General features: G+C 42.6%; 2 protein-coding genes across 2 annotated transcripts in view; both read right to left on the reverse strand.

The window, feature by feature from the left end:
- Nucleotides 1-11143, reverse strand: part of HHIP (hedgehog interacting protein) — a 69784-nt gene extending 58641 nt beyond the window's left edge. Inside the window, exons 1-2 of the mRNA XM_058837976.1 lie at nt 10877-11143; nt 3735-3930 (exon numbers count right to left, since the gene is read on the reverse strand). Coding sequence (XP_058693959.1) covers nt 3735-3930; nt 10877-11143 — 463 coding nt within the window. The remainder of the gene's footprint in view (nt 1-3734; nt 3931-10876) is intronic.
- Nucleotides 11144-11244: 101 nt separating this feature from the next.
- On the reverse strand, nt 11245-12099 carry LOC131579198 (basic proline-rich protein-like). The gene has a single exon (XM_058838832.1). The coding sequence runs from the start codon at nt 12097-12099 to the stop codon at nt 11245-11247; it is 855 nt and encodes a 284-aa protein (XP_058694815.1).
- Between the last annotated feature and the right edge of the window lie 3757 nt (nt 12100-15856).

A 15856-nucleotide genomic window follows, 5' to 3' on the forward strand; every position in this document is an offset into this window, starting at 1 on the left:
CAGGCTCACCTGCTTTATTTCTCTGTGACCTTGAGCATACAGTTCAACATTGTGTCAAAGCAGCCTTTACCTTTTGGGTTTTTTTTCTGATTTCCACCTTTGACAGCTAGATATGAATTTATGCACAAAACCCCCACATTCTCCTCTCTTCTCATCTGCCAGCGAAAACCAAACCAAAGATGTGATTTCAGACAGATTGTTTCAAAATGTATAAAGTCCACTGGTAGCTCTCATCATTTCCAACTGGTTTTCAAGTGACTGGTGACCTGCTTCTCCTGCTCAGACACTGCAGGTTCCTGCACACAGGCAGGGACCGAGTTGATCCCCTTCATGCTCTTATTGCCAGTAGCAAATTTACCAGCCACTACTATTTTTCTGGAGTTTGACTATGTTGACTGTGACTAATAATCAGCCATGTTAGAACTTCTGGAAGTGCTCTGTGAGCTGGAAAATCTCTTAGAATTCCAATGTTTTGGGCTAAAATTCCAACATTTTGGAACACTATGTTTGGCGCTTGAAAAATCCTATCAGATGTCTGTTCTGGTAATGTCTGGATTCAGATCTGGGCCTGGATCTGAATTCACCCACAATCATCTGGAAGCCATTTCTTCAAGTGAAAATAATGGAGGCCAGATAGCTCAAAATCTCCCCACATCCTTGGATGTCACCATGGCTGTGGCACAGGTTTGTTCCTTAGAATATGTCACTTCAAATGGCATGGATCAAGTTTCTGCTTATGTCTAAAGGCAGAATCAGCTGTGCCCCTCCTTACTAGCTATACTAGTAATAAATACTAGACAGTCTTCCCTTATGGAAAGGGAAAACTTAAAATTCATATTGACTGAAGACACTTCATTAAATCATTTAACTCCAGTGTCTCCATCAATAATCTCTTAAACTGAGGCTTGCAGTAAAGATTAGATGTGAAATAATCAGAACAGTTATCTGGAATGAAGCAGAGCAGCTCTAATCTCAAACTCTTTGGGAAACATTACACCTTCCTGCTCATCCATACAATCCTAACAGCTTCTGATATTATTCTGCTTGAATAAAGAATAGGGTCCAATTTTTCTCTCACTATTCCGAAAGAAGTCAGTGGAAGTTCTGATATAGTCATAACTGGTGGGCAAACTGCTGTCTTCAAAAGAGTTAACCAAGGATCTGCTAGGATTTTCATATTTGCAGCACACAGAACAATAAATGAATTTTTGAAGCTAATTCATGACAAAACCTGATACATAATTGCTCAGCCTTCTTGCTTAAAATGTACTGTGAACATTTCAATCCTAGAAAAGGTGCTTGCTGTCTTAAAATGTTAATAATATTTCTCATTTGCACAGGATTTAAGGGATAAAATTATTTTTGTAGTCAGCGATTTCCTTAAACTCCGTTGTACTGGTGTTCAGAAACAATTAGCACTCCCTAATGGAGGAAGAGTAATTATTTGACATATTAACAAATGCACAGTGAATCATTGCCAGAGACCTTGGGTTTGGGGGACTGTTAATTTTCAACTCTTTGTAAAATCCTGCAGGCTAAGCTAAAAATATAGCTTACACATTTTCTATTTTTTCTTCTTTCTTTTGCAATAAATATTATTATGGATATACAAGTGTCACAAGGAAAACAGAACCCCCAAATAAGTTATTTTAATTACTTATATTTCAGAATGAACATGACTATGAAACTATATTCAAATCCTATAGGCCATCTTCTCAGAAAGAGGCAAGATGAATCTTAATGAATACCTTTGGGCAATCCTAGAATAGGTATCAATGACCGTGAGTACTAGCCAACTCACCAGATTAATCCTGTTGGTGGATGTAAGCATGCAACAAGTTTTTGTTAGTACAAGCTATGTTCAGGACAAGTATTTAGAACGATTATTAGCATCTGATTAATGTAGGAAAAATCCTATTTTAACTGATGCTGAAGTATGTAAGCGCTTTTCCTGCAAAGCACAGTGATCTGCCCAGTGCTAAAGTTATGCTTTCATCTGGTTATCTTTCAAGGCAACCTGGGTGGTCACAAAAAGCACTTGACATCTTGATGCACTTCAGCAGTTTTACATATACACAAACTTTGTAGAAAAATAAATTTGTCATTCGTCACCACATATGTTGATCTGAGGAGCGAGGTTCCTGTGGCTGTAGCTCCTGTGCTGCTCAGCCCTTTCTCATACTCCCTCCCTCTCTCCACCTCCTCCTTCTTTCCCCCTTTTCCCTCTTTCACTTTTTTCAATTAAACTGTTTCCTCATAAACACAGATTTTCACAAAAAAACTCTGAAGGCCTTGCTCTGCAGAATATGAAAATCATTTTTGCTAGCTACAAACTCATGTCAAAAATGTCTTTGTGCTGACTTCTTATATGGGCCAAACATTTAGAATATCTAATCTGTTATCGCTCTTCAGCAGGCAGTCTTGGCAACTATGATCTATTCTGCTTTGCTTTGGGGAATGTGATAAAGAGCAAGAAACAGCTGGTTTAAGAAAGCCTTAGAAACATCTCTTAGTTTATAAAGACAATAATAATATTTTCATATTTGAATGGGTTGAGATACATGTTAAACCACAGTAAAGGGAAAAAGTAAGTAAATTCAAAATGTTTTCCCAAGTCAATAAAAGAACACTGCAAAAAAATCCCTTCACTCTTGGGGTTTCAGAGAAAACAAGTACACACTGTACACATGCAATTAAAAAACTGTCCTTCAAATCCCATCCACTTAAACTATCCCCTTTACTCAAATATGTTTATATTATATTACAAAGCTGTGTTCATATGTTAAAAGTGACTATTCACAAATTCATTTTTCATCTCATTATCAAGTCCTTTTTTCCAGTCTGTTGCTAGTTTAAAGGAAAAAAAAAAGATTCTTAACCAATTTAATTATTTTCTCCTGTGTGGCATTGTTTATAAGTAGTGTTTGGACAGGGAAAAAAGCATAGTTTAAAAATGACAGTCTTAAACATATAAATAATTTACTATTGGGAATACCAAAGATGTTATTTAACATAATAGTGTCTTAAGACAGTGTTTCTGTAAGAGCCATCTTCTGCGGTTATTTTGTTGATACAGTTACAAGTGATAGGACACATTTGGTGACTGCCTCAGACAACACAGGTCAAACTCTGCTTTTGGTTATGTCCAGCTAACTCCACTGACTACAGTGAGGAAGTGTTAGGTAAGTTAAGAATTTGGTTGTTAACAGCAGGCTGGAAGTGATTCAAAGATCACAGAAGTCTATCAAATAGGGCCCTTTGATTCCAATGGGCTTTAAACCCTGTGGAAAAAACATCAGTTTCTAGGGTAACAACACCAGAAGAAACATTTTACTCATCAGCTTTTAGAGGCTACAGCAAACAGCCAAGACCTTTTATTTCTTGCATTTTAAAGCAATCTATCATTTCGAAGAGCCTTCTGGATGGCTAGCTGCTTGTTTGCATGATTAGAATGAACACACTAATATTTCAGCAAAGGTAATAGTTTCAGGTGCCTTTGACAAAAATCAAACCATGTGTGTTTCATGGCGAGTTATACAGGAGGGTGGCAAGAAAGCCCTCAAAGTATATACCTCCCCACACAAGATCTGAAGACATTCTGTCCCTGCTTGGGTAAATTCCCCTGTGGGATATCAGTGGGGACTTTTCTTGGTTACAAGCTGGATCTGTAACTGCTCAGGCAATATCAACATATCAGGACATCCTTTAGCCCCATATTTTGTTAAGTGTTTTACCTGGTATATGACCTCTGCAGGTGTAATAGAATTCTTTACAATAGTCTTTGCACAGGTAGGGAAGCATTAGTTCTTTTTCAGGAGTTTCCCCTTTCTCAGGTGAGTGGAATAGGTTCTGAGCGTGAGGTGAGCAGTGTGCACACTTGATTTCCTCCAGTAGCTTTCCACATTCTGTGTTGTTGGTAACAGAAAGGACCTGCAAGCCACAAACCAGAGACAAGTAAACCTGTGACCTGTGTCCCCATCTTACAGAAAGAAAGATTGCATGGCCTAATGCCATAGATAATGCTAGTGGAACCAATACAGTTACTATCAATGCATCGAGTTTCATGTCACCATTCTGCAGATGCAAAAGTTGTTGCTATGAAATGTGCAATATGCCGTTGGTACAGTGAGGTTTTAATTTCTCTTATTTCTTATAGAGGATTCTTAGAGAAGCTTCAATAAGATTTCCTGTCTCAGCTTGCTTCTCAGATAAGACTAACAGTACTAAAGTTATTTTAAGGACCTGTGCCTGGCATCACATAGGCAATCTATGAACTAGAGGAATCATTTATATAAGAGGGAGTTATAGCAGCAGCCTACTCACTTCTCTTACAAGAAATACCTAAAATCCTAACTTGTAAGGTGGCCTACTCAAGTGTTTAGTGACTAAAATTTAAAATTCTCCCATCAGAACACATCAGTAAAACCATGTCTAGGTATTTGTAAAATAGGTGGATCTTGAACAACAGCACAGGATGGCTGCTGAAATGATTGCTGTGGACCTCAGCAGGTGCCAGGGATTTTTCATGCCTTAAATGCTGCTCTGCTTTTTGCTCTCTCTAATGCACACTGCTTGGAAGTGGGAAACCATGCATGTTTACAGACATATTTTTCTACTACAAGTGAAAAAGCAGAATTTGTAATGTCTTGTTTGTGTCAATATGGAAACTGAAAAAAAGCATGCATTATGTATGCAGAGTGCATAAAGAGGCATGAAACCACAACTGATGATGTGTTTAAGTAAACACAGGAGCCTAAGGAGTGCAATGTCATCAAATTGTGAAAAATAATGGAAAACAGCTTAGTTGTCTTTATTAGCTTTTGAATGCAGTGCACTTTGTTAATCTATTGTTAACCACACAGATTGTTTTTTGATCATTCATCCCAATGGTGGGCAGTGAGAAATGTGTTCTCTCCATTGAGAGGGTCTGAATCTGATCCAGTGTAAAAACAAAGCTCAGGTTCTTTCTGCTATTTACATAAAACAGTTATAAACAGAGACTGTAAGAAAATTCTATTAAGAAATACCAATGTAGTAACTACATGTATTGTATGAAATTTGTAAGTATTTGCAAATCACACATTTGAATAGATTGCTAATTTTTCTATAGTTCGTATCTCTGAGCTGCTTTGCAGGACTTTCCAATGTCATTCCCTTGCCATGTAACATTAAAGAGAATTATCTAAATTACTTTGGATAAATAAGTTATTTAGTGCAGGAACATTCTGGATATGCTTGAGTCCGCTGTCTCATAGATCAGCTCTCTTCTAGGATGCTGTACTTTGATAACAGAGGTCTGAACTCGACTTTTTATTTATGGGGCATAATTTCATAGACCTCAAGTGCTTGAGAGAAATGCACTTTCAATTGTTTAAAACAGATATGTATGCAAACTTTTTCACAATATATGGCCCATACATTTAAACAACATCCTATTTAAAATAACCTTAATTTTGAAGGCAAACTTTATCCAGGAAAATTTAGTCTTACCATACATAAATTGTCAAAAGACCATCTGAAATGCGCACTGAAGTTTAGTGTTGAAAATTGGACCACTGAATAGAAGAACACCATTTGACTTCTACTCTTATTCTGGATATGCTGCCATTGGCTTCAAAAAGAGGTCCTCCAGGTTTGCCAGGATCACTAAATGCATTAAATATTCTATTCTTCAGACTGTCTTCTGTCAAACTATCCTCAGCTTCACAGCACTTGCAGGCAATTAACATCTGCCACATATAGTATACTATCTCTCTTCAAACCTTTCTTGAGAATACAACTGTCTCACATATTTTGTAAAGTGTTTGTCTTTTTTTTTTCTTTTTTTTTTTTTTTTTTAAGCTTTAAGACAGTAACCAATTAATTGCAGGTTGCAATTATGGCAAAAGGTTTGCATTAGTCCTGAATTCTTTTTGGAATTTTTTCCATGGCTGCAGGCTCTTCTTTTCTGAAAAAAGTTTAGATTCCTTTTGCTAGATTGCCCATTTGGGCCATAGCAGCAGAATTCTTAACCTTAGTCTTCTTTCTTAAGTTCCAGATGTTGTTCTAATACGGTAAATCTTGAAGACAAGAACTAAAAATATAATGATAACTACCATAAACTAACAAAATACATAAGAACTAAAACTTTGAATTTGAATACTGCCTAGGATTGCAGTCCAGGTAGTAGAAACTGGGCATGCTTGCAGCAACCTATGCTGTTGAGACAATATTCTGCACTAGGCTGGACTTTCCTAAGGGATGCTGTGATTCTGATACAGGGAAGGGGCCTATATAATTCCATCAGGTCATTGGCTGCCAAACAGGACAGAGTCTGAAGCCAACAGGGGATGAGCAAAACCACTAAATGCTACTTTTTAAGAACATCATGCCACTTGTCTCTTCAAGTAAGGATGAAATGACCCATTTTGGTGCTTCCATTAAAGGAATGTGAGTACAGACCCTGCAAAGTACTCGCCTACATGCAGTAGTACCACCTGGCTTGCAGAAGTCTCAGAAGTTTTCATCAGGGAGTTCATCTCAGGCTTTCTTGTGGTTACAGTGTGATGGTGTGTTTAGAAATGCAAGTAAACACAAGGTATTACTAGGTAAATATTCAGTGTGTTTATTGAATTAACTCCACAAAGATGCAGATATAAAACTGTACTTCTACTGGAAGACTCCAGAGCACATTGTGAACATGGGCGGGAAAAATAAATTACAGGATGGCAAAGCTAATTTACTGTTTCTTGTGGAAAACGTAATTGACGTTGCCTGGTGATACAGGCTTGCCAACATTTCAGTCCTCAAAGTTAAGACAAAAGGATCCTAATCCCCCTGAGCAGCTGCTATCCAGGAATTAACCACAGGAATTCACCCCCTCATGTCATTTCTGGAATGAATCTTGGTCATATAATAGCTAATCGGAAGATTAAGGAATGAGAGTCAATCAATTATCTGAAAATCAAGTACAATGTTACTTAACTTTTAGAATGCTCAAGTAAAATCGGGTGGTAACATTTGCTCTGTGTGAGGTCTGATGTGTAACTCTGTACTGGCTTGGAGATAGGACAAGTCTCTATTCTGAATTTCAGTAAATCGATAATGTATTTATCCTGGAGTATACTAAACCAGTTCTAAGCAGATTCTGAAATACTTATTTAAATGAAGATTTTTCTGTTGGATGTCTACTTTGAAAATGACATTAAAGCTGACAATGGCTTTGGTCTTTTGAAGAAATGTAAACTAATTTCCTGCTTCAATTTTTAAAGTCATATGTAAAACCATCAAACTGCAGTGGTTTAAACTAACTGTGCTCCGGAAAATATGTAAAACTTCCAAACATTTATTGCAACATGCCTAATAATGATTATGCCTACTGCTGACTAATTTACAACATCTGTAAGATCATCCTTTAATCTCTAGCCACATGAAAGTAAAACGGGTAGACTAAAGGTAAGATAAATCCTGGAATGCACAGGAAAGCACAGCATACTAAATTGGTTTATCAACAGAAGGAAGAATGCAAAGAAGAAACAGAAGATGACACAATAGACAGAAATTCTTTATGACTAATATTGTCATCTATCTTGTGTACTCTATCATATCTACTTAGAGAAAGGCAGTAGGATTTTGATGCTAACAGAAGGAAAAAAACAGTGAAATAAGTCATTACATTAAGCCATATTTGATATACAAGCATTTATGTCTAAAAATCATGTGCTGACGAGATTGTTCAGCTGTTGAGTTGAACATATGCCTCTTCTGTATTATAGTGCTGGATTATGTCATTAAAGAGTTCAGTTTCAATTTTAGGGTAATATTTAAATAGATCATTGTACTAAGGCAGCTGTTAAAGGGACCCCAAGATGAGTTATTTGTTTAGTTGGATGTGTTCAACAATAGCCTTTGTTCATGAAAGAGCCAGAGCAAACAAATGATTGTAAAAGGGCACACTTGAAAACAATTACTTTTCACCCATTCCTTGACAGCCTTGGCTGTGAAACCATCCAAGGTAGAGAGGACTTCTTTGCCTGTCAGGCTGTATGCAAACTTTTAGAAAAACTGATATTACAATATTTGGCTGGGATGCAGTAGCCCTTCATAAAGGGTTTATTGCCAGAAAAATAAAAGAGTAAAATGTCAACAACAGGACACAAATATTTCACTTGAGCCAGTGCAATGTTGTATCTGCTCTTTACAGTAGCTCCATTATTGTTCCCAAAACTGCAGGTGGTGTTTGAATTTATAAGCACAGATAAATAATTTGGTCAAAAATTCTCACAGACCCAGAACCTTAACCAAGAAGCTGTTATTAAAATGTATACTGAGCATGGTCAATTAATTTTAAATTTTTTTTTAAAGATGGCAGTGCTCAGATTTCTGTTAGTGGCATGGCCACTCCATCATGCAAGTAGATGATGGAGTTTAAAAAAGCTGTTTTCGGAACTGTAGTAGAACACAGTTTAAAAAAAAATGAGCTTTTAGAAAAGTTACATTCAAAGGTATACCATAATACTTTGCCATGTCTTTTACGGAATGATCACCCCATTCTGTCAAGTATAAATGACACATATTTTGAATTTTTTTTTTAAACATGTATGTTTGTCAGATAATGGTAAAGCAGATTAGTGAGTTTCATAAAAAACAATCTTCAGTGAAAAAAGTCTGATTTTACAACCCTGTAAAATAACATTCCTTAAAAAATGTAATTTATGTTTTAAAGAAAATACAAAATGGGTTCACCAGCTCAGAAATAGGTACTGTGGCATATATGGTCACCTCCTCACATTTACATCAGGTTTTAGTACCCTCAGTAAGAAAAAAAAAAAAAACCACACTGAAAAGGAACTAAAAGATCTTTTAAAGTAATAGTAAGAAGAGAATAAACACTTCAACTGCCTGGGGATGGAAAACTAACCAAAATTGAACTTCCAGTTTACTGCCTTCAACCAATTACCACAAGGGTCTCCAAGCACTGAGTATTCTCAGTAGCATATATGCCACCGAGACACTGCAAACAGGGTGAATTAAGGACATATTTTCCAGTCCTTTTATTTTTTTCCTTCCCCCCCTCCTTTTTTTTTTTTTTTTCCAGCTAGATCTTTCAGGTTATCTGTGTGTGGTTATAGTTTAATTCAATCATCACACAGGAGCCTAATGACACTGTCTCTAGACAACATGAAGAAATATATCTGCCTTGAATCTCAAACTGCTGCTGCATATGGTATGAATAAAGAGAGATCTGCAGCTGAAAACCTGCAGTAAGACAGTTCTCAATCATCTGGGAATAGAGGGGGTAGGACAAATGCTCCCTCAAAAGGCATGAACATTTGGACAGAGCTGGGGACTGAAGGAGAATGATGTTCTCCAGTTTCACCCATTAGTGAACCAACTAACAAACACAATGGTGTTGTTGTTATTCTTTTGCCATAAGCAACAGGACTCTGTGTGTGGGCAGCAGTTTAGTGGGGAGGAGGATAAGTCGACCCCTTTTTGTCCTATTGATTTTTTCCTATTTGCATGACTTGAGCAAATTAAATGATGCAATATGGCTTTTTGTTACAAAACAAAGTGAGAGATACCACCCAGACACATATGTTGATTCGTAGAAGCTGTTTACATGAGAATGGAGTGAAATCTACCGTGAACTGAGCATAAAAATTCGATTCAGGCTGGGTATTTTTTTTTATTATGCTTGGGCCAGCAAGACTGAAACACAAGTTTTCCAAGTCTCTCAGACCTTGACAACTAGAGAGTTGTAACTGAGGAATTCTTAATTAAACCTAAAGTAGGATGAAATGTTAAAAAAAAAAGAAAAGAAAAAGTAATAATAATTTTTAAAAAAGACAAAAAAAGACACCTAATTGTTTATTTCATGCACAGTGATTCTTAATGACATTATTCAGCAACTTCCCTGTGCGTACCCCCGGATGCAGCACTGGCCAGCACAGCACATAGCTTATCAAACACGGTCCTGCCTGGTTAGGTACCCACGCGCTTGAAAATGTAAGCAACAGGCTGATAAGCAGAATTTAACTTGCTAAAGGATGCAGAGAACTTGACAATTTTAAGAAATCGGTGAGCAGAGAAGGTGCTTCCCTTCACATGACCGCAGCTTGAAATTGGGCAGAGAGGCTGCCAGGTAATGTGGAAAAGCATTCAGCAGAGTATCCCACGGCACCTGGTGAGACACCGGCCCTGGCCAAGAGCCGGGAGACCGGGGTTCCACAGCGGACACTGCGGGGGGGGGGGTTTCGGCGCTGATACACGGAACCGTGAGTAGCATCACGGAATGTTGGTACACCGGCATCAAGCCACTATCCAGACCCCCTCCCGAAGTAAGCGTGTGGAGGAAACCGGACACGATTTTTCACCCCAGGAAAAACCCAACCCGGATGGCACCGCCGGGCGAGGGCACATCCCCTTCGCTGCCGCTGCCGGGAGCCCGCCCGGCTCCTCCGCCCTTCCCCGCAGCCGCGCCTGGGCAGCGGCGGTACCTGCGGGCGGCCCGGCCCCGCTGCACGGGGACGGGACCGGCGCCGGGGCCGCCGCCAGAAACTCGGGCGCTGCGGACTAAAAGTAGCTCGGAGGCAGAGCCGGCGGTAGAGCCGGCACGGCGCTCCCCCCGCGGGGCTCCCGTGTCCCCTCCGGGCGCGGACCTGCGCCGCCTCCCCGCGCCTCCCGAGGCAGCGCCAGACCCGAACCCGGATCCCGCTCCCGCCGCGCCCTCGCCCCCCGGGCGGGAGCGGCCGCGCCCCGCCGCGACATCGCCCCCACCCGCGTGGGAACGCGGCAGGTTCGCGGCCGGTGCGTGGCTCGGCGCAAAGATAATAAAAAAACCCCACAACACCAAAAACCTCCCCCAAAGTCCGGCGCAGCCCCAGGTAGTGCCTACCTTGGCCTCGCCGTGCGGCAGTCCCTGCGCCTCGGAGCGGGAGCAGCAGGACAGGCGGGGGTAGAGGCCGCGGCACATCGCCTCCCCGCCGCCCGGGGCCTCCGGGGACAGCACCCGCCGGTCCCGCTTCTTCAGCCGCCGCGGCGGGGTCCCGTTGAGGCACCTTCTCCTCCGGGCGCCGCTCTCCCCAAACTTGGCATCCCCCTCGAAGAAGCACAGAACCACGGCCACCAGCAGCAGCTTAAACGGCAGCATCTTGAGCATCATGCCTGAGGGAGCGTGTGAATGCACCCAAACCGGGGGTGGGGGGGGTGGGTGGGGGGAGAAGGAAGGAGGGGAATCCCACTGACTTTTCTTTGCACTTCAGATCAGGAAACCACCTCCCTCCCCCAGAAGGGGAAAGTCTGGAGGAGAATAAGTCTGGAGGCGGTTAAAACGCCGACGGAGGAATAGCACCTCGGCCACCCCCGCTTCTTCCAAACAGGCGGACGCCAAGAGGCAGCAACGGGGGGGAACCGAGCCCCCGAGCCCCGGCGGGAGGATGCTCGAAGCCGGCGAAGTTGTGCGAGCGGCACAGGTTTTAGCAGCTGCCGCTGCCGCGCCGAAGCGCCGAGGCTCGGGGGGGGCCGGGCAGCGGGCGGCGGCAGCAGCCCTTCACTTGTCGTCCCATAGGAAGGGTGTCCCCGCGGCGGGACTGCGGCGGCGGCCGGGCCGGGCGATGCCCCCTCCGCTGCTGCTGCTGCTGCTGCCGGCGGCGGCGGCGGCTGCGGCTCGTCCGGGCTCTCATGTTTCGCTCCCTCTTTTCTTCTTCTTTTTAAGCGGCGCGCGGGGAGGTGCTGCCACCGCGCGCCCTGCACGTCACCCGGCGGCATCCACCGGCCGCGCGTGCCGCCCGTGGGGGCCCGCCGGGAAGCGGGAGCGGCGCGGGGGCCGCGCCCGGCGGGAGGGAGCGGCGGCCGGCCCCGCCCCGAGGAGATTCCCCCGCCAGGGCATCCGGCTGCCCCTTTCCCCGCGGGGGAGCGGGAGCCGGGCCTCCTGGAGGGCCGGCGGAGAGAGGGAGGGAGGGGGCGGGTGGATTCCCGCTGCCCTGTGTCGGCGGGAAGCGATGGGATCGCGGCGGTGCCCGGCGGAAGGCGAGTGCCGTAGGTGGGTCCTGCGCCCCCGACGGCCGAGGCGCCCGAGGCAGGGCTCCCTCGGCTTTCGGCTCGGCCGCGACCGCCCATTGGCCCCACAGCTCATCCCCAACGCCACGGAAGGTTCCAGAGGCGTGCGGCCAAGCGCGGGGCGGGCGTCGAAGGCGAGCGCTGCCCTCAGCTCCCGGTGGCTTTTTCCAGCGGGGCTTCGGCACCGTGGCTGCCCCGAAGGTGCCGCGTGCTGGCCGACCCTTGGTGTGTGCGGGTGCGGTGAACCAAGTACAACCTGCTGGCGGGGCCGGCACGGCGGCCATCTCCAAAGGTGTGAGGGAGTGGCATGTGGGGGGTGAGCGTCCTCCCGGTGGGCCGAGAACGGGAGACCTGAGAGTGGCAAGAGCAGGAAGATCCAAGTACTGGCTCATGGTGGCAAGAAAGCACCTGTGAGGCCAGAAGCCATCCAGAAAGGGAAGGCCAACAGAGGTGAAATGGAGGAAAAAGATAGAAGCCCAGAGAACTCCAGCCTAGGGTAAGCCCTCAGAGGTGGCTGTGGTGCAGGTGCAGCTACAGCTGCTGACTTGGAGGCAAAGGGCAGACCAGAGTCAGAGGTGTGTTTACCAGGGACTGGCAACTCATCCCAGAAACTGAGGAAAAATTGGGGTGTACCCAAAGATCCCCCTTAGGAGGGAGAAAGGGAAACAAATATTGCATCAAGTTCCTCACCTGCACAGGTATCTTTAAACCAACCAGGCCCTGTTCCTATTTTTCATCAAAGTGAGTCTCTTCATATTTACACTTGAGCTCTTAAACAGCCACACTGAGCTAAATAGGAGTTTGGCATGGATAAATAGCACATCAGATAAATTACTGAGTAAACACAAGGACTCTTTCCCTTCAAGTACATTTTGAAGGCAACTCACGACTACCTCTTGTCTTGCCACTGACTCTCATTTGACTGAAGGTTTTCCTAACCAAGGCTTGAGCCATATCCCCATGAGTAGGGAAGCCTGTGGTGCAGCTTGGGCTTCATCGCTTGTGTTATTTCATGAGTGAAATGAGAGTGTGTTCCTGAGAAACAGTATCCTTGCTTTGTAGTTTTAGAAAAGACTTCTGCTTTGCAACACACAGACTTGTTCCATGAGCAACCTGACATGGCAGAGCTGTAGCAGTGCAGTTCTACAACAGCAGCTGTGCGCTTTCCATTACTCTGGGGTACTGCGTAGATTATTCTGAAATGAAAGTGATTCTGGTATACAGCACAATAACATATCGTAATAATGTCACTCTTATTCCCAAGCAAATCCCTCACAGCGGGTTACACTGTGAACTGTGGCAGAACTGCAGTGGCCTAAGGATAGAGCAGGAGGTCTGTGTGTCTCCTTCCCTGTATAGGTATAAATATCCATACCAGTTCTCAGAGGAGGTGAGTTTGAGGTGTATTAATTAAATAAAGATTTCCCAAAATGGGCTTTAGACCAAGCTGAAGAACTTAGTTTTCTTAGTTTGTGTAGAGCTGTTTCTACACAGAAATTTTACATTCATACATGACATAGACATTTCCCAGAGATTCTGTGGAATGTGCTGTTGAACTCGTATAATATAAAGTGCTCAAAACTTCAAGCTCTACAGTGGTGGGGTGATCATATATGTATCATCAGCAATGTAAAGATGTGTAAGCAAAACTTGAAGAAGGTTGAAGGTTCTTTAAAACCTCTAAATAGAAATTGCTGATTCTCGGGATTTTGTGCAAGAAGACCAGACTTAATCTAATGTTCCTTTCCACTCTTTAAAAGTACAAGTTAGCTTCTTTTCTAATGAAGCATTTTTCTTGGTTGGTACAGAATTTAATTTTAATTTTAATAATGCAAAGTTAAGATCAATGTTAATATATGCCAGTTGAGAGTGTTAACTTCAGGTGACTTCCAGTCTCTGATAAACAGAGATAAGGGAATACTTACAAAGTAAAAACTTACACATAAGAAATATGGATAATAAACATGTCTGGTTTTTAAGGTGACCTGGATCTGTCACATGAAGTTCATTACTAGAAATAATTAAACATGGTGATGCCATATGTGAGTTGAATAAATTCTGTTATTTCTTCAGATGTAGATGAGAATTTTTGTAGGTTATGAGTAAGAATCTTTGGGTTACAAAAGTGAAAGGGTTAGAAAGTTTTAAAAAGGGAATATGTGTCTGCCACACTGTTTCAAAGTAGCTAGATTTTCTGCTGGTTTTGCCTGGGAGATGGACTGTGCTTAGTTACACCATTACTTTAATTAATGGGTATTATTATGGATCTAATGGTATATCCTTGGGTACCAGTATCTGTGGATTGAATGTGTCAGTGTAAGGCTGATGGTGGCATGCACTTGAACTTACTGTTTCTCAAATTATTTTATGTTATACATATTTGGCAAGGGAATTCAGCTTTCAGGTTTGAAGACCTGTTGGACATCAGGAAGAATTTTTTCAGTGAAAGGATGGTTTAAGCATTAGAACAGACTGTCCAGGGAGGGGTGAAATCACTGTCTATGGAGTGTTCAAAAAACAACTGGACATGGCATTTGGTACTGTGGTTTAGTTGGTGTTGTGGTACTCAGTCAAAGGTTGGACTTGGTGATCTTGGAGGCCTTTTCCAACCTTGATGATTCTAGGTCCATGAACTCCCCAGCAGTTTGAACAAAAGAGGAAATGTGTAATTACGTGTAGCAACTAGAGTCAATTTTGGGAAATACAGCTATCCCAGGAGTTTGCAGATAGGAGCAGAAGCTGGGCAAAGTGATTTCATGGCACCAGGTTTGATAGAAGCAAACAGTAGCATCAAATCATCCCTAAACTACCAACAGATGCTGTTTGATGACACAGATTTACATATTCTTGTGATTCACAGGGAAACTTTCCATGTGGTAACCTCACTTGTGAAAAGCTAAGCCCATGTAGTGTGAATTGTCTTCAGCATGGCTAAATTCCAGCCTTCCACACTGGTGGCAAATACATAGCATATATTGAAAATGAATATTGCAGTGTTGGAGCAGGCTTGGAAAGGACAATGTTATGAAATTACAATATTCTGAGAAATTATGGAATTTCAGATACTAGTAGGGGAGCGTCATGCCTGTATATCAAGAACACAACTAGATAAAGCAGGTGTACTTCAGTCCTTGGGAGAGTGACTCTGCTCTTGTTTTAGCTGGAATTTGAGTTGAACTCCTGAAACACATTTATTTTGTAAAGACAAAAAAGCTTTTTTCTTTTTTTTTCAGAACCACTTACTTGAGGGTGAAATCTCTCCATATCTCATTACCATTACACTTTTCATTGAGTCCTTGTATAAACTGTAGGATGTCTTGTGAAGCCAATGATTCCTTTTCAGTCTAGGTAGGTCTTTGAAGAGCAGGGAGTAGGGCTTGATGATCCCTATGGGTCCCTTCCGACTTAAAATATTCTAAATGTCTGTGGTCTTATTGGGATTACTCTGTGTCATAGACCAGTAGGAAACACTCAGTCATGGATTCTGTGCTGTAGATGCTCAAAACTAGAGTTCCGTTTCCAGATTAAAATCTTTTTAAAAAAAGCCTTTAATTTGAAATTTTGTCTGTTTCATTTAGAGGGGAAAGCAGAAAAATCTTTAAAAAGGTCACATAGTTTGTTTAAATTACTTTGAAACAACACCAAGCTTGAGAGCCCAAGTTCTGAGGCTTCTGCCTTAGCTGCAGTAGACTTCAAGTTCCCATCTCCCTGTTTTCTGTCAGCTAGATGGACAGAGACACAGGAATCTGGAAATTTGGAATGAGGACATGGGCAGGAGTTTCAAGGTTTGGCAGTCTGGGCTCCTGTGCTTCTGGCT

This window comes from Poecile atricapillus, chromosome 4 (genome assembly GCF_030490865.1).
Source record: "Poecile atricapillus isolate bPoeAtr1 chromosome 4, bPoeAtr1.hap1, whole genome shotgun sequence".
NCBI classification, from domain to species: domain Eukaryota; kingdom Metazoa; phylum Chordata; class Aves; order Passeriformes; family Paridae; genus Poecile; species Poecile atricapillus.